The sequence below is a fragment of the Peromyscus maniculatus genome, chromosome 6 (genome assembly GCF_049852395.1).
Source record: "Peromyscus maniculatus bairdii isolate BWxNUB_F1_BW_parent chromosome 6, HU_Pman_BW_mat_3.1, whole genome shotgun sequence".
Classification (NCBI taxonomy): Eukaryota; Metazoa; Chordata; class Mammalia; order Rodentia; family Cricetidae; genus Peromyscus; species Peromyscus maniculatus.
In genome coordinates this window covers 42,305,506-42,329,119 of record NC_134857.1, presented here as the reverse complement: position 1 = coordinate 42,329,119, position 23,614 = coordinate 42,305,506, and the positions used below count along the sequence as shown (strand labels likewise).

The window sequence follows — 23,614 nt, the reverse complement described above, 5'->3', positions numbered from 1 at the left end:
GAGCATCATAGATGTATCAGGGACTATTCTTTAAGAGAAAACTTATCCTACTTCTCCCAGAGGTAAGAATCATGAAAATTTCCTTGGACTTTAAGTCCAACTCTCCTCTCCATGGTGGGATTGGTCTGGATTAGGCTCGCATGGGTATTGTGCATACTGTCACAACTACTGTGATTTTGGATGCGTCCAGAGGACATTTTTTTTAAAATATAGTGAACCATCACTTCTGTTTTTTTTTCTTTTTATATTTTTTTTCATTTTTCTTTATTAAGAAATTTTCTATTCACTCCACATACTATCCACAAACCCCCTCCTCCCACCCTCCAGCCCTCTTTCCCAAGCCACCCCGGAACCCCACATCTCCCAAATCGAGGTCTCCCATGGGGAGTCAGCAGAGCCCAGCACACTGAGCCTAGGCAGATCCAAGCCCCTTCCCACTGCACCAAGACTGTGCAAGGTGTCACACCACAGGCACCGGATTCCAGAAGCCTGCCCATAGACCAGGGACAGATCCTGATCCCCCTGCCTTGGTGCCCCCCAAACAGTTTGAGCCAAACAACCATCTTCTGTATCCAGAGGGCCTAGTCCAGTCCCATAGGGGCTCCACAGCCACCAGTCCACAATTCATGGGCTTCCACTAGTGTGGCCGGTCATCTCTGCATGTCCTCCCATCATGATCTTGATGTCCCTCACGTGCAGTATCTCTCCTCTCTCTCATCAGTTGGATTCCCAGAGCTCAGTCTGGTGCCTGGCAATGGAACTCTTTATCTGCCTCCATCTGTCACTGGACAAAGGCTCTATGATGACAGCTAGGTTATCTGCTAGGCTGGTCACCAGAGTAGACCGGTCCAGGCACCCTCTGGACCACTGCCAGCAGACCAAGGTGGGGTCAACCTTGTGGATTCCTGAGAGCCTCCCCAGCACCCTGCCTCTTCCTATTCCCACTCTGGACATCAGTATGGCGGTTTCTCAGAAAATTGGGAATAAGTCTTCAATAAGACCCAGTTATACCACTCTTGGGCATATACCCAAGGAATGCTCAATCTTACCACAAGAACACATGCTCAACTATGTTCATATCAGAATTGTTCATAAAGGCAAGAACCTGGAAACAACCTAGATGCCCCTCAACTGAAGAATGGATAAAGAAAATATGGCACATATACACAATGGAGTATTACTCAGCAGTAAAAAAACAATGATATTGTGAAATTTGCAGGCAAATGGATGGAACTAGAAAATATCATCTTGAGTGAGGCAACCCAGACTCAGAAGGACAAACATAATATGTACTCACTCATAAGTGGATACCAAATGTGAGGGAAGGGATGGCCAGACTGCAACCCACATCTCCAGAGACGCTAGCTAACAGGAAAGACCCTAGGAGGGGCACATGAATGATCCTGTGAAGAAGTGGATGATATCTACATGAGGGAACTGGGTGGGGCGGTGGCAGAGGGTGAGGAGTGGGAGAAGAGAACATAGGGAAATGGGAGGGTCAAGCTGGAACAGGGACAGAGTGGGAGGGCAGGGAGGAAGATACCATGATAGATGAGCACTTCTGGTTCTTACACTCTTTCTGCCCCTCTTCTGAAATTGTCTTCTGAGGAAGAAGTGACTTTTTTCCTTTTAGTCATTTCGCAATCCTTTAATGAACAGCATTTCATCCATCAGAGAATATTTCATTTAGCCATTATCAAATTATCACATCAAAAATACTTGAAGGCACTGTGCTGGCTAGTCTATGCCAACCTGACACATAAAGTAGAGTTGTCTGAAAGGAAGGAACCTCAACTAAGAAAATGCTTCCATAAGACCCAGCTGTAAGGCATTTTCTTAATTTGTGATTGATGGGGAAGGGCCCAGCCCATGGTGAGTGGTGCCATCCCTTGGCTGGTAGTCTTGGATTCTATAAGAAAGCAGGCTGAGCAAGCCAATAAGCAGCACCCCTCTATGGCCTTTGCATCAGCACTTGCCTTCAGTTTCCCGCCCTGTTTGAGTTCCTATCCTGACTTCCTTCAATAGTAAACAGTAATATGGAAATGGAAGACGAACCCTTTCCTCTCAAACTTCTTTGTTGTTGTTGTTGTTGTTGTTGTTGTTGTAATATGTTTTCTTTCAGAAATAGAAACCCTAACTAAGGCAAGTTGGTACCAGCACAGTGGAATGTTGCTGTAGCAGACTTGACCATGTTTTGGGGAGGACTGTAGGACTTTGAAACTTTGGGCTAGAAAAGACATTGAGTGTGGTGATGTTAGTGAGCTATTCTGCATAAGCTTGGGAGATAACATCACTGAGAGCAGTGCAGAACATGGAGACCTGATTTGTGAAGTTTCTGAAGGAAGTTTATAGGCTCTATCAGGGCTGCTTGCTATTCTGAATAGAGATTCTGTCATTCTGGCCAGCTGGGGGTGAAGAGACCAGCATCACTGAGGAAAAATCTTATAGAAAATGCTTACCCAGGGTCATCACACACAAGCTATGCTCCAGAAGTGGATAAGATTATTGGCCGCTGGAATTGGTAATGTGTAAGAGTCTCCAAACTGGTGACCAATAGAGGCTTTTGGTAAAGGTGCAGCCTCACTGTCAGCTGAAGGCCCAGGACTGAAGGGGTCATGCAAATGTTGAGACTTGGCACCATGAAGAGAGCTTATGAGAGGCTACTGGTGAAAGTGTAGCCCCCTTGCAACAGAAGACCTTAGCATCTTGGAGATGCCAGTACCATGGGATAACCACTAAGAATAGCAGCAGCAGGCAAGTGGAGCCACCTGAAGCCTATAAGACAAGCTGCATGTGCCACAGAAAGCAGAGCTGCAGAAGTGACTCAAGCCCTTTAGAAGAGTCCAGAAGATCGAGAGTGGATCACAGACATTGCACAGTTGAAGTTTGATTTTGCTTTGATTCAATTATGACTGTTGAAGTAAGTTTTTTCCCTCTTGAAGTAAGGGCGTATGTTACTGGAGTCCACAGTTGAGAGACTGAATTTTAAAAGATGTTGGATTTTAAAGAGATTGGCTATTTTAAAGAGAGTGAAATTTTAATGTGTTTGAATTTGTAAAGATTGGAACTTTTAAAATTAGTTATGTTTTTAATGTGACATCTTGGGGATGAATAGAAAGGAAAGGTTTGGCTTAACAGTGATGTGTCTGTGTGTTAAGTTGACAAGCGGTCAGAACTAAATACATACACACCACATTGTCAGTGTAAATGAACATCATAAAGTCTACTGAATGAGCCACGATAAAGATTAGCTTTTATATTGCATAGTAATCTAACCAACAAATTAGGATTTATACAACCAGATATGTACTTCTATATATCTTGTCTACAAGAAACTGACTACTCATAGTTTTGAAGCAATGACTTGATTCAAATTTCATCTCACTCCTAAGACACTATTTCATTCCAGGTCATAATTCTCTTGGCAAATTATATCTTATCTTCTAAAGTAAACCTGTAGTAGGGAGTCTGTACATCAATATATCAACACCTTTATAATTTTCAAATTTTCAAGTAAATATCTTTATCAAATGCTTATCTTTTTTTTGAGACGGGGTTTCTCTGTGTAGCTTTGGCTGTCCTGAAACTCTCTCTGTAGATCAGAATGGCCTCCAACTCTCTGAGATCTGCCTGACTCTACCTCCCCAGTGCTGGGATTAAAGGAAGGTGCAACCACCATCCAGCAGATAATTATCTTTCTGAAAATAGTATTTTTATTAACATTAATGAACATTTTTACAGTTTGAACAAAATGCAAACTGTTGCTAATTACTGTTCTTCCTCTCCTGGAACCTTACCCTGGCATGTGTTCTATAAGGACACACAAGAAACCCTCACTGTAGCTTCTGGTTAACTAAAAACTGGCAAACCCACAAAGAAGGTACTCTTTTTATAGATGCATGAGAAACAGTCTTGTGAGAAGCTCCTTCTAAAATATACAGAGAACCACACATCAATTATAACTATGTAAATTAAAAGATTCTATAATAGGCCTATATGAAACATTTCCTTAGAAATTCTTAACAATCTTAAGTTTTCCCTATATCTGAAAGATAAATTTACTGATTTTACTATACTCTCCCTTGTTAAGAAAGTAATCATTTTAGTTTCACTAAGATGGGCTCTGAAACTGCTGTGTAAATGTAATAGACCAGTGGTTCTCAACCTGTGGGTCCAGACCACTTTAGAGGTCAATTGACCTTTTCAAGGGGTTGCATATCAGATATTTGCACCACAATTCATAACAGTAGAGAAATTACAGTTATTAAGTGGCAACAAAATAGTTTTATGGTTGGGGGTCACCACAACTTGAGGAACTATATTAAAGGGTTGCAGCATTAGAAACCAGCTGTTGAGAACCACTGTAATTGACAATAAATATTTACTTATGTACCTGTTGGTTTCCTAGGTAAAGAGCAAAGTGAAAACACTTTTCTTTATCCTCTCTTCACCCCCAAAGACAGAACTCTGCAAGTGGAATACTGGGAATTCAAGAAAAAAGCATCCTTAAAGTAGACTTCAAAAGAGAGGGATGAGCCAGGACTTCTGATTATATACATAGGATCCTTTTTGTTATTCATGAACACTAGTTAAAACCTCATTCAAACTTTCCAGCCCTGCCTCATCTGTGCTATGGGATGCAAGACACAGGCTATATCATGAGCAGTTCAGATTACATGGGGACAGACTGAACTGGGTTGAGGGTAAGTATAAAGCTGAGTTGCAGAACCTGCTTTTTGTTCAAGTTCTCCCACTGTCTATGGTGAAGCACACAGGTATAGTCTACCATGGCTGAGACCTAGTGCAGAATTCCTGCAGAGTGGAAGTTCTACCATATCCCTATGAATGACTCAAAACTCCAAATGGAGTTGGTGCCTGTTTCAGATGGTGAGTCAAATTTTTTTTTGGTAGATGACAGATATAAACTACGTTGTTTTGATTTTTAAGTCAGAGACTCCTTCTGTATACCAGGATGGCCTAGACCACATGGTAATCCCACTGCCTCAGCCTTCCACAAGCTATGATCATAGATATGAGCCACCATGGTTGAGCAGAAACTGGACTTTCGGAAAAGATTCTCAATCTTTTGTCAAAACTTCCTTTCTGACTATATAGTATTGCATGTTGATTTTTGTTCTTAGGAATGGAGATGACAGTATTTTTTAATAAAGCAGAGCAAAATGAATTCATGCAAAGATGACCAAAAACAGCTGTATGGTGCATGAGCTGGCATTTGGAACCTAGGGCCTATGCTAAGACACTTTGCTCAGCCTTAGTGCAGGGAGGAGGGGACTGGACCTGCCTCAACTGAGTCTACCAGGCTGGGCTGACTCCCCATGGGAGACCTTGCCTTTGAGGAGGTGGGAATGGGGGGTGAGTTGGGGGGAAGGCTGAGGGATGGGAAAATTAAATTAATTATAAAATAAAAATATTTATATAAAAAAGAAATTTCCCATAGGAGATTACCCAAAGAAGGGGAAATGAATAGGTACTAAAACTAAAATTCAAGATAAAACAAACAAACAAACAACCCTCCCCTAAATTTAGCCTGTTTGTTTTCTAATGAGAAAGAGAAAGAAAGGGTATGAATTTGGATGTATGGGGAAGTGGGGAGGATGTGGGAAGAGTTGGGGAAGGGGAAACCACAAATCAGAAAATATTGTATGAAAAAACATATTTTCAACAAAAAAGAAACCACTCATAATGGTACACCTCAAGACAAATATGGTATGTACTCACTCATAGGAAGATGCTAGATATGGAACAAGGATGACTAGACTGCTAGTCACATCACCAGTGAGGCTACCTGGAAAACGGGACCCCAAAAAAAGACACGGAGAAATGGACGAGATCTACATGAATAGCCTGGTCATGAGTGGGAACAATGAAGGGCGACAGTCGAGGGAAAGAGTGGGAGATCCTAGCTGGATCAAGAAAAGAGAGGGAGAACAAGGAATAGGAGACCATGGTAAATGAAGACCACATGAGAAGGTGAGAAGGGGAGGAAGCAGAGAGCTAGGGAGGCCCACAGAGATCCACAAAGATACCCCCTCAAAAGACTGCTGGCAATGGTCGCGAGACGGCAGGAACTGACCTACTCTGGTAATGGGATGGCCAGACACCCAGATAGTGGTGCCATAAACCCCATCCAAGGACTGAGGAATCTGAAGGCAGACATCCACGGCTGGGCCCCTGGTGGAGCACTGGGAGCCTAATTAGTGAGTAAGAAGAGGGTTTATATGAGCGAGAATTGTTGAAGCCAAGGTTGGATAAAGCACAGGGACAAATAACCAAATGAATGGAAGCACAGGATCTATGAACCAAAGGCTGAGGGGCCCCCAACTGGATCAGGCCCCCTGAACGGGTGAGACAGTCATTTGGCTTGATCTGTTTGGGAGGCAGCTGTGCATTGGTGCCAGGTCCTGGGCTCGTTGCATGAGTTGGCTGTTTGAATCCTGGGACTTATGCAGGGACACTTGGCTCGGTCTGGGAGGGGGGAATGGACCTGCCTGGACTGAGTCTACCAGGTCAACCCCGGTCCTCGGGGGAGACCTTGATCTGGAGGAGGTGGGAATGGGGGGTGGGCTGGGGGAAGGGGTGGGCGAGAGGGGGAGAACAGGGGATTCTGTGGCTATTATGTTGAACTGAATGGTGTTGTAAAATAATAATAATAATAATAATAATAATAATAATAAAAAAACCAAAAAAAAAAAATAAAATAAAAAAAAGAGTAAAAATATACACACAGTATAACAAAATTAACTTTAAATTTGTATCAATAAACTAAAATCCATAGCAATGTAAAACATTTTTAAATAAATTGTTGCTCTTTAAAATAAAAAATAAATAAATAAATAAATGAAACATGCTTGTGAAACTGAATATCGAAAATAAAAAAACATATTTGGGGAGAAAATATCAAACAAAATATAATAAAAAATGACATATTCCTGTAAAATTATTAGACTAAAAAATCTGTTACACTATTAAATTTTACAAGAATAAGAAAATTGGATTGTCTTTAAATACTGTATAGCAATTTTTCAGTAAAAATTTCATATCTGTCAATGATTTAGTATCTAGTCAATACTAATACGAAAAATATTAAGACAAACTACATATATGTATGTGAATGAATAAATAACAGCTGTCTGAGAATTTACATATAATGATAGTAGTGGATAATTCTCGAATTCATGAAGCAATGGCTCCTTTGGTGACCACCATAATAATAGCAAATTATAATTCAGGGGAAATACATTAACTTACATTTTACAAATACAGAGTTTAAAAGACAGAAATCAATACTTAGTTCAAGAACACACAGTAACCTTTAATTGATTCCAATCTAACTTTAGGCAACACAGATCATATTGTTCTTTTCACAACTAAAATATTTCATAATTAAACTGCATTGAGGGAAACTGTAATTATAAATTCTTGTCCAGCCAACTAATATACATATCTTTTATCCTCAGTCCTAGTTGCAAGTAAAGTGGTGATGTCATATATGATAAGGCTCCATGGATTCCATCCTCAATATGGTCATGAAAAACTTGAACACCGACATTTTGAAGTCTTGAAACATACATAATTCCATCATCCCTCAGGACATCATATTGACAGGTAAGAACATATGTCCGTGGCAAATGCTGTAACTGGGCATCATCAGCTAACAAGGGCAATGCTCTGTGATCCATCAGTGCCGGCAGTGAATAAGAGGATCTCCCAAGCACAGGCTCAGTGTACACATGGTGCTTTCTATACTTTTCAGGAAGAAGAGTGCTCCAGTTAACAAATCTAAACAGATGTCTGGATTCCAAAGGCATGTGCTGGTTTTTTCTCATTGCCTGTGGAAGTGCCTCATCCTTGGTGAAAAACAAACTCACGAGTTTTATGGCTATGTCTCTTGTCAGAACTACACCATGTTCATTGTCTCGATGAGATGGTAAAGCAGTGTCGATCACCTGTAAGCCAGGATAAAGTAAAGCTTGCAGCTTGAGTTTATGCTTTACTTCAGGATCAATCTGCACCTGAAAAAAATATGATGTCCAGTGAGGCAAGGGCTTCCAATATTCCAAAAGACAAAATGTAACCCTGACACACAGACATGGGAACAAATGTACACTGAGTGCTGTTGTAAAGTATGGTTATGTTAAAAATGCCTTTAATCAGTATTAAACATCAAACCACTAAAATAGCATTTTAAAAATGTTTCTTGAGTATATGAGAAAGGATGAGAGAAAAGATAAGAGGATACAGTGACAGAAGGTAAAAGGATGAAAGATATACAGGTATGTTTCACTAAATGTAACTAATAGAAATAACACAGTCTTGAAGGCAATGAAGGAATTTAGTTAATAATTTAAATTTAGATTTGTAGAAATTATTCTTGAAAACTGAGATGTGGAGGACTAGAGACTATAATGCTCAGCCCTAAATGGGACATCTTTATAACTTAGCTCCTCCTAAGGCTCAAGTGCAGAAAGATTGTAAGAGCCAGAGGTAGTGGGTGACTGCATGGGAACTGTCTGGACACAGCAGGACAGTTGCACATAGGAACTCATGGTACTTGTGGCAGCATGTACAAGATCTGTGCAAGCCCAAGTCAGACTAAATCCCTGCAGAGAGAGAAGTGGGCATGAAGTCTCACTCTTAGTGGAGTCACTGTTGACATTTGACAGCTGCTGGGAAAGGGGAGGCAGTTTCCTCTAAGATTGTAGCCTTGGTGAACTGAATATGATCCAGTAGATGATCCCACATCCAGGACTATGTAAGCAGGACAAATTAGACTCAATGTGGTTTTTGTTTCTCTTTCTTTTTTTAAAGCGGGCATAAACTTAGGTGATTTGGGGAGAGCATGAAATTTTTTTCAGAGAACTATTTCTTTTTTATTGAAAATATATTCTTCTCTAATACAATACATCCCAACCATAGTTTCCCCTCCTTCCACTCCTTCCAGCTTCCCCTCAACTTTCCCTCTTCCCTAGATCCACTCCTCTTCTATTTCCCTTCAGAAAAAAGCAGGCATCCAAGAGACAACAACCAAACATGTACAAAAAATATACACTAAGAGAAGGCAAAAGCCTTCATATTGAGGCTGGACAAGGCAACCCAGTAAGAGGAAAAGAGTCCCAAGAGCAGGCAAAGAGTCAGAGACACACCCACTTCCACTGTTAGGAGCCCCCAACCCCCGCCAAAAAAAAACACCAAGCAAACAGTCTAACATATAAATAAATAAATAAATAAATAAATAAATAAATAAATGTATATATACATATATGACCTGGTACAGACCCTTAGAGGCCCTGTGCTTGCCATTTCAGCATAGAACTAATTTCTCTTTTAAAAAAAGAAACCATGCACACTAATATCTAATATGTTGAAGAAAAGGAGAAATCTTCCTCAGCCGGTCTTAGGTGAGAAGAGAAAAACAACCTTCACTGAGCTCCACAGGCATCTATTCTGATACTCTACAACAGATTTTAGGACAGGGTAAGTAAATTAATGTATAGAGAAGGTATCCCCTGAGAACTGCCTTAGCTTGCTTATTGGTGCCATGGTGAGAAATCATGCTGGAGTACAGACAGCAATGAGATACAAACTAAAGGTATAGAAAAACTAGTCAAAGTAATTATGGAAGAAAATTTACCAAATCTAAATATAGTAGACATTTTAGTATCCATGACTAATACAATCTTGTTTCATATTATTGTTAAAATGCTAACACAGAACAAAGAACTTTTAAACCTCAAAGTGTGAAATTGCTTACAAAATGAAACAAACTTCTATGTAATCAAAAACCTATACGCTTTAATAAACCTTCAATTGATTATAAAATGAAATGAGATTTAAACATTAATAAGAGCCATGCAAGGAATAAAACTTTAGGACTGAAAAGATTTATCAAATGATTCCATAAGCTAGTCAATATTCACCAAATATACCTATAAAATAAGAAGGATAATGATGTTTCCAATATCCTTCTATAAAGTCTGTATAGTACTGATATCAAAGCTGGATGAGGCCAGAACAAAAAGGGAAATCATCGATCAGTTCCCAAGGTGAACACAGACTTAACAATCCTCAATAACCAAATCAAATTCAACAACACTTGAAAAGGTCATATAATAGGATCAAGTTGACTTTATTTATTCCAACAGTGGAAAAAAAAAAAGTCTGGGCAGTGGTGGATCTCTGTGAGTTTGAGGCCAGCCTGATCTACAGAGTGAGATCCAGGACAGGCTCCAAAACTACACAGAGAAACACTGTCTCAGAAAAACCAAAAAACAAAAAATAGTTCAACATATACCAATTTATAAATAAAATTCTGTATGCAAATATAATGAAAAACAGAGACTGAAATAGTTGAAATATGAAAGATGCAGAAAAATTTCTTACAAATACACCAGTCATTCATGATTTTAAAAAAAACACCTCAAATTAGGAAACACAGAGTGCTTTTCAGAAATGCAAAGACTATTCACAAGAAACCAGTAGCCAACAATAAACCAAATGAAAATAAACCAAATGAAAACATTTCCTCTAAAGTTATAAGTGAAACAGAGGTATCTGCTCTCACCATGCTTCTTCAAATAACAATGGAAATACTACCTGGAGCAATAAGAAAAAAAGAAATGATAGGGTATAAACTGGAAAGGAAGCAATTGATTTTTTCACATTTATGGATGAAACATATTTAGAAACCTGTAAATACTCCACCAGAAGGCTCTTAAATCTCATAAATACTTTTCCATAGCAAGATGAAATAAAATCAACCATGACTTTCTGGAACCTTGGTACAAAGTTCAATAACACCTCATTTTTGTCCCTATGCCTGTAAAACTAGAATCACATAGACAGTCACATTCTAGTGTCTGCAAACCTTGTATACTGGTCTCCTTGGACCATGTTGGTGGTGGTTTCTTTGTGCCTTCATGCCTTAACTGGAGATAATTTCCTCAGACATTCTCCTTTCAAATAAAATTGTATGCCGACCCCAAATCTCTGGATCAGTGAGTCTTGCTCTCAAAGCATCTTTCCTGTTGAGAGTTCAAATTTTCTCTTCAATGACACTAATCTCTTTAATAACCACAGTTAGTCTGAACTCTCTTTGTCCTCAACTTAACTAGATATAGGCTCCTTTACTCATCAACTTGTGTATTTTTCATACTTTCTGCCTTGCTATATGCTCTCTTCTACTCTAAATCTGATGAATGAAGTAAGCAATGATTATGACACAGCCTAACTGCTATTCCATCTTACAGTTACCCTTGGCAAACAAATCCATTACTTTTAATTCAGTGTCACTTGAATCTCAAGACAAAAGGCAGAAGACAGCCAGATACTTTGAGAGAAATTAGCACAACCTGCTTCTAATCTGATTCCTAACAAAGTATGTGTTCCCCATGGAAACCTCCTGAGTACAGTCTTCTTTGTGCTCACTTCAGTTAGCACTTGAACCTTGCAAACTCTCCCTATTATTGTCTGTCAATCACTGCTTACATCGCTTTCCAACTTCTCTAGGCTTTATTCCTTCTACACGGCAATTGAAACTATGTGGTCAGTCCTTCATGACAATGATTTCAGTTCTCAGTGTCAATTATTTTAGTTACTTCTGTTGTTTCTATAACAAAATACCTGACAGAAACCAAAGGGAAAAAGATTTATTTTAGTTTGTAGTTGGATAAAAAACAGTCTACATACTGAGGAAACATAGCAGGTTGATTTGTGTCAGGGAGACTAAGTAGCTGTTGCTTGCTCCTATCTCAGAAGAACAGGAAAACAGAGATATGGGCCAAAGCAGCTCTGGTCTACAAGGAACAAGGCAGGTCCCCAGTACCCCACTTTCTCCAACTAAACTCTATCTCCTTAAAATCACACAACCTCCCTTCTAATGTTTTAACTCAAAGTTACCAGTAAAGGATATAATAGGTAGATAAACAGTCAATCTGTTTCACCTGACAGCTACAGACTATTTGAACAAATGAAATATAATACTTTCTAAAAATTACCAACTTCTTAAAGCATTTAGTACATTTAAATGTCTATTAACAAGATAGCAAGTTAAAAATATTTCAAACATTAAAGTAATAACAATTACAAATGATACTGTTGTAGAATAATATTTTAAGGTGTATTACTTTTGTTGGTGTTGCATTTGTTTAATTCTGTGAAGCTGTGTTACTTTGTCTGTCTAAATCACCTTACTGGTCTAATATAGAACTGAACGGCCAATAGCAAGACAGGAGAAAGGATAGGTAGGGCTGGCAGACAGAGAGAATATACAGAAGAAGAAATCTGGGAAGCAGGAGAAGAAAAGAGACGGAGGAATGAAAGGAAATAGTAGCCAGAGAAGGAAGAGGACCCCAGGAGCCAGCCTCCCAGCAACACAGCAAGTCAAGGAGTAAGAGTAAGATTTACAGAAGTAAGAGAATGGGAAAAGCCCAGAAGCAAAAGGAAGATGGGATAATTTAAAGTTAAGAAAAGCTGATGAGAAACAAGCCAAGCTAAGACCAGCACTTATGAGTGAGAATAAGCCTTTGGGTGTGATTTATTTGGGAGCTGGGTGGTAGGCCCCCCAAAAAAGCAAAAAACCCCAACAACATGATACTATATTGGAGGCCATAGCCAGTCCATTAATAAAGGGGAAAAAGACATAAGGATTGGAAGGAAATCTCTCTAGTCATTAAAGATATGGTTGTACAAAAAATTCCAGAAAACAGAATTATAAGTGAACTTCTCCAGGATATGACAGTATGAAGTTCATATAAATATCTGCTATAATTTTGTGTGTCATCAATAAATACCTGAGAACTATTTAAATTACCTAAAAATAATTATCAACTAAATTCAATAGGAGAGTTACATTATTTCTACTCTAGCATTTTAATATTGTTGAATAATTGAAGAGACCCTACTTAAAAATGAGGTCTAGTGTGGTTTAGCAGGAAATTTCAGTATCAACATGGCAGTAACCATCCCAGAGCCTGAATATCACATTACAAGCCTAATTAAAATACTGTTATGTTTTTCTTTGTTAAGGATAAACAAGATTCTCTATAATGTTTACATGCCTGAGAAATGCAGTACTAGAACCAACTTTTACAAAAGAAAATGAAGGTTGAAATAAAAGTAATATCAACATGAAGATAGACATGTAGATCAATATAACAGTAAATATATAACCCAAATTAGTCCTGTTATGATGAGTTGATGTTTCACTCAACTGACATTGTAATTCTGTGGGAATGAATGTTCTTTTTCAAGGAATGATACCAGATAAACGGATCCAGCCAAAGAACAAGGAGCTGAAACTGCTACTCTCCACCATAGAGCCAAAAATACCTTACCTGCAGAGTCACTGCTGCTGCCAGAGTGCCCCCAGAGCTGTCTCCTGAAATAGCAATTCGGGTAGGATCTACTCCATATTTTGTAAGAATTTTATCCTGAAGAAAAAACTTGACGGCCGTGATGCCATCTTCAAGCTGTGCGGGAAAGTGATGCTGAGGAGCTAGCCTGTAGCTTTAACACAGAACAGGAGAGCATGTGGAGTATATGTGTGCAACAAGGTCTCATACATCTAAGACATGCCATTTAACCCCAAACCACACTGTTCAGCTTTCAAAACTCATTCCAGAGTTTATTCCTAATGTTTAATTAAAATAAAAATCAATATAAAGGTATTTGAAATACATAATTAAGTCAATGGATGACGTTATGCCTGAAGCTAGCAAACTGTTACAAACTCTCTTAGGTTTGTAAGTAAAATTTTTATTTCAAGTACATTTTATATTGGAGATATTCTATATCTTCCTTTATGTTCTTTCTCTCTCTTTCTTTCTCTCCTTCATTCCTTCATGCTTTCCTTCCTTTCTTTCTGTATCCCTATATCCCAGACACAGTTTCCCCACCCTCCTCTCCTCCCAGTCCTGTCCCCTGTCCTGTGTTCCCCACCCCCACCCTTACCCATCCACTCTTCCCCTGTATCTATTCTAGTCAAAAAGAGCAGGCCTCCCATGGATGTCAACAAAACATGACATATCAAGTTACAGTAAGACTAAACACCTCTCCTTGTGTTAAGGCTGGACAAGGCAATCCCCTATGAGAAATAGGATCCCACAGACTGGCAAAAGGGAGGCAGCCCCTGCTCCCAGTAATTGGAGTCCCGAAGATCAAGCTGCATAACTGTAACATACACGCAGAAGACCTAGATTAGTCGCATGCAGGCTCATGTTATTAATGTAAGTAACTGGCTGTAAAAACATCTTGTTCTCTTTTCATTCTTCAGAAGGTCAAAATTTATAAATATCTATATTTAATGTTAAATGTTGATGTTTCAGTTCCTAGAATATAATATAAACTGCCCTAGAAAGTTCTAAATGATAATTTAGATGTATCTATATACACAAAAGGTGCTTATATCTATTTATGTCAAACGCAGTAAATTTAGCACAATGCAAATCATAACAATAAGATGAAACATGTAACAGGTATAAACCTGTACCATTACATGAAAATGAACTTCAAATATTCCAATTACTTTAAATTACTACAAAAGAAGGATACTGTCTCAGTATCATAATCTAGTCATTAATATTAAAAATTATTCTGGGTACTATAAGAATAATAAACATGTTAGCAACTACTTCCTTTGAAATATCATTATATAAGATTAAAAATATTGTATTCTTATTATGTTTTTGTTACTGCAAACTAAAGAGAAGATGGAAGAAAAAAATTCCTCTTAAAAATGATGAATTTCAGAGTCAAACTCAGATTCAGAAATCTAGAGTATATTAATATGAGAAAGAAAATGATGGGCTGTTCTAAGGTACTCCAATATGCATGCTCCAAATACAACCAGAGTATAAATCACTTTTGAGGGTATGTGTCAAAGATTTCAACTGGTCCCAAACTTCATTACCTTTATCTTTCTAAATAGTAATTATTTTTAAACCAAACATTTAATTCCAAGCCTAAATATGACCAAATATCTTAAGCATGAAATGATTAATTTGCTCCCTCCTATCTATGTGATATGGGACACAAGTGGTCCATACAGGATCTAAACAATAGAATTTTACAAAATGCTAAACTTTGGAGATGATTCAAAAATTTCCACAATTAAAGGTGATTAATTGGGATCCTTTAAGGGGTAGTCTATGAAGCAATTGTGACAGATAACATGTAGTAAAATTTAAAAATTATATTTCAGACAAAGGTGTGTTATTCAGAAATTGAACATATACACAGTTAAGGCAAAAATCATACTAGTCAAAGAAATTTAACTCTTACTCTATTCCCACAACAACAGCATCAAGTTTGCTTGCAGTCCATCTATTCAGGAAATCAAAAGCCCTCTGCTCTAAAAAAAAAGAGAGAGAGAGAGAGAGAGAAAGGTCAAAGTACTCCTTATAATTAAAAAAGTAACCTAAATAATGATGGGTATCTCTATGAGAAATGTGATTTCAGATTTAAGCAGGAATCTTTGTTTCCTACCCCTGTTTCCATGCAAAGGTCACTAAACCAACTCAACATTCTTGAATCTCTCCAGAGAGGAAGGGGAATGACTTTGTAAATCGGTATTTTAAAGAAATAATTAGGCTTGGCACAGTCTAGTTTCATCTCACCCTCTTCTATTAGTTACACAACAACCCTTATCATATCCCTTTGTGGACTGTTGCACTGTACTATGCTCTGCTCCTTCTGTCTGGAGGTTTTAAACAGTAGAAGTTAATTTGTCATCCTACAGTCATGACAGCTAAGTCTATAATCTAAGACTCTCCTATCAACAGCTAAACATTAACTTTCAATTTCTTCTTTAGAAATAACCATTTTAACATTCATCTACATGAACTCTTGGCATAATCTTTCACTTGGGCTATAAATTCAAGAAAAAGGAATGTAATAGCTCTCTCTTTAAATACATACATACGTGTGTGTGTGTGTGTGTGTGTGTGTGTGTGTGTGTAGACATGTAGGAAAATGAGAGATTATATATATATATATATATATATATATATATATATATATATATATAGAGAGAGAGAGAGAGAGAGAGAGAGAGAGAGAGAGAAATATAGACAATTGGTTGTCTAAGATAGCAACATAATTCCTTAAGACCTCTGCTTTTTTAAATACATCCTCATATATAATGCTACAGTAATTAAGACATTAATGTAAAGTCTCAGGTGGTGGTTCTCAACCTGTGAATTGTGACCCCTTTGTGACCAAATGACCATTTCACAAGGGCTGATATCAGATATTTACATTACTATTCATAATAGTAGCAAAATTACAGTTATGAAGTGCAGCAAAAATAATTTCATGGTTGGGGGTCACCACAATGAGAAACTTTATTAAAGGGTTTCACTATTAGGGATCTTGAGAACAACTGGTATAAGGAATGTCAACTATGATTTTAAAGCTTTGCTCAGCCTTGGTGTAGGGAGGAGGGGACTGGACCTGGCTGAGTTACCAGGCTGCGCTGACTCTCCAGGGGAGACCTTTCCTTGGAGGAGGTGGGAATGGGGGCTGGATTTGGAGGGGAGTACTGGGGTGGTGGTGGGAGAATGGGGGAATCTGTGGCAGATATGTGAAATCAAGTTAACTATAAAATAAAAATATATAAAAAATACAGCTTCCTTAGCAAGTTATTGTAAGGTCTAGATGTACAAATAGGACACATTTATTTTATCTTGAGTCTCTACCTAACTTCTGTACTTTATAAACCTTGAATAACTGGAAAAAAACATTTGAAATGCTCAAGCAATATTTTAAGACTTGTGCCAAGCATGGAGCAAAAACTGATATGAACCATTAGCTTTCAATGTATTGAAATCTGTTGCCATTTTTCAGGGGCAAGGAAGCATACTCAATTTTCTTTATCATATTAAAACACTCATATCTTTTTTTTAATTGGGGAATCTTGGCTATTTAAATATTACCTGAAGCTAACAAATATTCATATATTATTTTAAAATTTTTATAACTCCATTTTTGCTTGTTTTTATAGTTTACTTAAAATGACTTTACATATATTGTTAAAGTCTATTACTGAATTTTCCAAAGTTTTAATAAAGGCTAATTTTTGATATTTTTACTTTTATTAGCTATATATGTCCCTTATAATTATTAGAGGAGTCAAGCAGAGAATCTGGACTTCATGGATAGGGCTTGTTATTATAAAGTTCTAATTTGTATTTTCTCCTTAGAGTCAAGTTGAACAACTTCCCTCTAAGCATTACCATTACTCTTACTAATGATATTTGTAACAAATTACAAACTTCCTCTTGTAGCAAGAGCATGTGATTCTGATATACATCCTATCAATGTTACAGCTGCTAAAGATATTCTGAACCCCAGGAGAAAACTCCACAGCAATTGACTTGTCCATGTCATTTTTTAATATGTTTTATCCCACATTTTCATGGTGATATTAAAATGCCACCTTCAGTAAGAGATTGGTCTGGGGCTCACTTGCTAGGATGCTATCCCGGGCTTCAGAAAGCCCTGAGTGTGAAGCCCTGCACTGCATAAAATAGGTGTGAGTCACATGCCTACATCCCAGTAGTCAAGAGCCCGATGATCATAAGTAAAAAGCTACCATCTCCTAATTAGTGAGCTGAAATAGATGAATTCCTATCTCAAAAACAAAAGGAAACAAATATTTATCAGTACAGACCAAACCCTGCAGTGAAAATCTCTATCAGGTCATTCATTAAAACATTTGTACCTGTCATTGTGTTGGATATCTTTGTTTTCTTTTTCAGAGCTAAGGACCGAACCCAGGGCCTTGTGCTTGCTAGGCAATCGCTCAACCACTGAGCTAAATCCCCAGCCCCCATGTTGAATATCTAATATATACATCTCTATTAAGCATGCCCTTATAAGTATATTTGACTATACCAATGCTTGTGTATTACAAACAAGCAGCCAGTTATTCTTTATCCTTCTGTGATGAACTTACTGAAACTTCCGAAACAGAAACCCCCGCCATGAAAATAGATCACAGCCCTTCTTGGGGCTTCTGACTTCCTCTTGGGTAAGTACAAACGCACAGGGACGTCAACAAAGGCCGTGTCAGTTACTGTGACATGTTCATCTGAAAGTGGTTGTGTATAATCCAGACTGATTATCATGGAAATAAACTCTTCATATCTCATAACACCTACATTTTCAAGACACAGAGCCTATAAAAGCAAAACAAAATAAGCAAAATAATTCAACATTAGATCTGTAATATTAGATACATGTGAAGAGAACGTTTAGAAGAAGAAAATAGGGAATAAAAACCCACAAATTAACCAAACAAATAAAAAATTCGTAAAATTAACCCCAAATAATATTGTGAAGATCTTACTGGGTGACACTTCTGCTTTTGAAAATTGCAGGTGTTTTAGATTAAATAGCATTCAGAAAAGCATCATTACTTACATTTTAAAGACCTTTTGTATTTATTTCTCAATTATAAATTCTCACTAAAAATCCTAACTCTTATAATCTTTCTAATTATGTATATTGTCATATTTTCCATTTAAAGTTATTTTATTTTATTTACTTTTTAAGTATTATCCTATGACTACATCATACATGATCTTCATTTGCTGGTGTTTTACTCTAAATCTAATTTGGTTTCCCTTGGCCTGCTTCTCTAAAACTTTCTTTGATTTTAGTGCAGATATTTTTCCAAGATTAATTTACCAGCTTACCTAGGAACTATTTAAGGAGCAAATTTTAAATCTTCACATCCAACTATACTTTAAATGGTCTTTATTACTGCACATATTACAGCATTGTGGGGCACTTACAGCCATTCTCTACATGTACTACAATGTAGGGTACTTAGAGCTATTCTGTACACGCTAATGAGGGAAATGTGTGCAGAAAACTGTTGCCATACATGTCAAGTCATTCACAAACATGAAAAAAGTTCATATGAACTCACAGAGACTGGAGCAGCATGCACAGGGACTGCACAGGTCTGCACCAGGTCCTCTGCATTTACATTATGGCTTCCAGTTTAGATATTTTATGGAATTCATGAGTGCGTGAACAAGTGGGTCTTTTATTCTTGCACCTTCTTTTGGGCTCTTTCCCTTCTGTTGGTTTATCTTGTCAAACTTCTATGTGATAGTTTTTGTTTTATCTTATTTAGGGTAAAGGTTACAACTGAACTGAACTTATACTTACGGGGAGAAAAAAATCAGTTTTCTCCAGTGGAGTAACACTGGGTATATTATTCACACCAGGACAAGCCTCATGTTCAGGAGTAGTTGACCAACATGTAATGAACTCCACAATTTTTTTTGTGTGTGCTTTTATATGGTTACAGTTTAGGCTTTTTTTTTTTTTAACTTTCTGGGTGTTTTTGTATTTTGTTTTCTAGGTTTTGGGGGGTTTATTGTTGTATTGGGTTTGGGTTTTTTATTTTATTTCTATTTTTATTTATTTATTAATTAGTTTATTTATTTATTTATTCTCATCTCATACAGAATCCTTTCCTCCACTCCTCCCAGGTCACTCCCCATGTCTCCTCTCCCTCAGATCCACTCCTCTGTTTCTCTTTAGAAAAGAACAGGCCTTCTAGGGATATTGGGTTTGTTTCTTGAGAAAGAACTTAGAGTTGGGTGGGTAAGAAGGAGGAGAGGATGTTGTAGGACTTGTTGGAGAGGGAGAATATCATCAAAATATATTTAAGTTTAAAAATTATCTTAACTAATAAAAACATAGTAAAAACAAAATTAAAAATGAAAACTACTTATCCATGTACTCTCCGCACTTCATTTTTTTTAAATCCAGGCAATGATAATCCCAATAATAAATTTCTTACTGAGCTATATTTCAGATTAAATAAGCCAATATTTTTAGTTTATATAGAAAAGTGCAGTTCATGCTAACATTCAACAAATCTTGCCTTATTATTTAAGTATTCTTTACATTAGCAATTTTTGGGAGGCCAGCAAGATGTCTCAGTAGGTAAAGGTACCTACTTCTAATCATGAACACTTGCAAGATCCAGAAAGAAGAGGACTGACTTTTAGATGATGTCCTGTGACTTCTTTTTTTGTTTGTTTATTTGTTTTGTTTTTTCGAGACAGGGTTTCTCTGTATAGCTTTGCGCCTTTCCTGGAACTCACTTGGTAGCCCAGGCTGGCCTCGAACTCACAGAGATCTGCCTACCTCTGCCTCCCAAGTGCTTGGATTAAAGGCATGTGCTACCAACGCCCAGCTAAAATTTTATTTATTTATATTTTATGTATGAGTGCTCTGAATATATGCCTGAGGCCAGAAGAGGGCATCAGATCTTATTACAGATGGTTGTGAGCCACCATGTGGGTGCTAGGAATTGAATGTCCTGTGACTTCTACACATACTGTGGCATGCACCTTCCCTCCAACACACACACACACACACACACACACACACACACACACACACACACAAACTAATTAATTAGTTAATTGATTAGTTAAAATGTAGTAAAATAGTTCTTGAGTATTTTCTTGCTAACTAAGTATTATCAAATAGATGACCCATTAATATGAGTGCTTGGGAAATATAAACATACACACACATATATGCCCATATATTTTTGTTCCATAAATTTGCTTTATAAAATTAAAGTAGCAATGGCCTTATTTCTTTTATGTCAACATTTTCTGTATGTAATTGATACTCAAGGATTTTAAGACTATAACAAGAGCAAACAATGTAGAGATTATCACATGTTCGTCTACCATGCTTGATCTTTAATACACAGAACAATGCCTACAAATATTTACAATTAGTATCTTCACCTTTTGGTTAATTGGTATAGTGTACAGTCCAAGAACTTTCTCAAGGTTATATATGGATATTTTACAAAACTCTTTCAAAACAACTTATGACTATACAGTAATATACTTATTTTTTCAAAGCTATATTATAAAGAACTTTAGTTTTCACTTTAGGTTAAAAATCAACAATTATTATTGTCTTTGCAACCTTGAGTTACAGAATTGAGTGCTAAAACTGCCATAGATTTCTAAATTTGCTAGGATAAACTTTAATTACACCTTTATTTTGCCTCATCATTTTAGATGGGCAAGATAATAATTCATAATGTAAAATACATAAAGTATGTATGTTCATTATAGATAAGTGATAGTTGGAAACATTTGGGAAAACAGCAGCATTTTAGAGTGGGGTGTTCTCATAATGTTGTGATGTTGATGAAAACATGAATATTTGTCATCCATGGGTTTAAATGGATGCACATGAAATAATCAAAGGAGAAAACCCAGAGTTTATCTGTGGAACTGATATGGGCTTGCTCATGTATTCCTCCACTTACTTCAATGAAGGAACCAGAACATTTGAAAAAGAGATGACTGTAGAGAAAGTGAGAGTCCTGTGGGACTAGCTGGAAGACTCAGAGATCAGCATCTAAAGATGGCTGAGTCACAGATCTGTGCCTCTTTCTCTTACACTACGGACTCTGTCTGTTCTGATCATCTACTAATGTTACTGCCTTTGATGTTCTTCCTCCAACTATTAGAGCTATCAAGGGGCATTTGGGAAGGTACCCACTTTATACCTAAAAGAGCACAAATTTGAAACAAGTTCAAATTAAAGTTGTTACTCCCTCCCTGTATGCATCTTCTGAATATATTTATTCTGTACTATAAACTGATATATTTAGAAGACAGTGGAGATATAGGTATATGCAGTTAGAGCATATATATTACAGTGGCAAAAGTACCAGTTTCTCTGATGATAAGAGAACTATTTGTACATCAATTATATCCACTTTACATATTCTAAGATAACCCCAGAAATTCAGCAATTTACAATTGGAGACAGATGATAGAAGCCATAGAAATAACAAAAGTCCTGATTTAATATCAAACAAATACTATTATTAATAATTCATGCCTTTATACTATAATTATTGGATGATTTTTTGTCTTAGAACTCAAGTGAAAATCAATTTAACAATATTCTTTGAAAAGTAATGTTTCTTTCAAAATTATGTCAATAGTATTATCAAAGTATTCACAAGTGTTCATTCTTAATCATTGAAAAAATTATATCATTCTTACCATAAGTGTACAAGTTTTAGCAACTGCATCCAAGGCCATTACTTTCCAAGTTTCTTCAATGTTGGCAGGTATAGGTGTATAAATATAAGATAAAAAGCTAACACAAAAAAGCCCCAAACAGAGAGTTTTGAATCCCATAGTATCACAGCCTCTTCACAATGTAGGAATTAAAATATTTCCATAAATGCTGAATAAGAAGCCACAGGATGAATACAAACTGGAACCCTCTCAGGTGATACAACCATTCTCACAATGCGAGGCTGATTCTCAATTCAAACACACAGTGTCAGTTCTAACTAGTTTTGCAGATACACTAACTCAGAAGCCGATGTTGAAATTCATCAAGCCAGGTACCTATTATTAACATGCAATTAAAATTCCCTGAAGCGTTCCTTCATTCTGTGTTACCAACATCAGCAGAATATAGTTAAAGGAAATCAGAGCCCAAATGTAAGCACTGAATAATTCTTGCAGTTATCTTTTGTGGTTGCAATATTTTATAAGAGGTATATAGAAAGTTACTTGATCTACAGTCAAAATAGGTTACTCTTATTACTAAGGATTATTACCTATGTTAACAAACACTGCGTGGTGTGGACCAAGCTTTAGACAAAAAGATAGAGGGTGTGGAGACTTGTTCAAGTTCTGTCACTCACTAAGCTAGGATTTTAAACCTGGACCAGAATTACCAGAAAGTTCAGGACAAGTATTTTAGCGAACATTCTGGTTTTCAAGAGATTGCATAATATGATGATTCAAATTTGTGAATCAACACGACTTGGATTAGCTGCACAGAGTGATAATAAATATTATCCCTGGGTGTGCCTGTAAGGGTGTTTCCAGAAGACTGATGTTTGAGCTGGTAGCACAGCTCGCAAATGTGGGTGGATATTGTGTGAGGCATTGAAAGTATGAATAGAAGAAAGATGTAAAGAAAGCATAATTTCACTCCTTTTTCTTTCTTCGTGAGCATGCCTTAATATAACTCTAATCATATTAATGTTAATCTGCTTCTACTTTCTGACCTTGTCCTGAGCTTGCCACCTTTCATCAATGTATTTGAGAATGTTTGAGTCCCTGTGAGTAGTTACTATTCCCTTTGAATTAAGTGGTGTCACCTACTCTCGGGAAATCTGCCTACATAGACCTAAATTTCAACAAACGATTCTACCCACATGCCCACCCCTCTGCCCCTTGCTACCCATTGGCTAATTGAAAGACCATGTATCTGATGGACACTTTATTACTGTTGTCTCTGTTAAGTATATAGTCCCTCTTTTCCTAGGCTCATCAAGTAAATAATCTTGTTTTCTTGCCCTTCATTTAGAAAATCACAGAAAAATTCTGTATTTCATGTCCTTGGATGTCAAAGTTTCTGGTTGTTGATCTGTAAGAGTTAGAGACTTATACCAGAGCCCTTGTCTCCGGAGTCCTCAGGACTTTAAGCTTATATTGACTTATATTGATGGCATCTCTTGTTCTCCAACTTGTAGACGGAAGACTGTAGAACTTTGCTTCTACAATAGCAT

At 37.1% G+C, this 23,614-nt stretch overlaps 1 protein-coding gene across 1 annotated transcript; it reads right to left on the bottom strand.

The window, feature by feature from the left end:
* Positions 1-7,153: 7,153 nt before the first annotated feature.
* Positions 7,154-22,350, bottom strand: LOC102915326 (arylacetamide deacetylase-like 2). Its single transcript, XM_006994659.2, has 5 exons — positions 22,086-22,350; positions 17,972-18,194; positions 15,298-15,367; positions 13,353-13,524; positions 7,154-8,033 (listed from the first exon to the last, which is right to left on the bottom strand). The coding sequence occupies exons 1-5, from the start codon at positions 22,221-22,223 to the stop codon at positions 7,431-7,433; spliced, it is 1,206 nt and encodes a 401-aa protein (XP_006994721.1). The 5' UTR covers positions 22,224-22,350; the 3' UTR covers positions 7,154-7,430.
* Between the last annotated feature and the right edge of the window lie 1,264 nt (positions 22,351-23,614).

What these genes read in the sequence shown, in the direction of transcription:
- LOC102915326 (XM_006994659.2), bottom strand. Translation starts at nt 22,223, where the DNA reads ATGGGATTCAAAACTCTCTGTTTGGGGCTTTTTTGTGTTAGCTTTTTA. An exon ending in CTAAAACTTGTACACTTATG is followed by an intron (nt 18,195 to 22,085) that starts GTAAGAATGATA and finishes TTGCTTTTATAG; the next exon opens with GCTCTGTGTCTTGAAAATGT. An exon ending in CAGCAGCAGTGACTCTGCAG is followed by an intron (nt 8,034 to 13,352) that starts GTAAGGTATTTT and finishes TATTTTTTTCAG; the next exon opens with GTGCAGATTGATCCTGAAGT.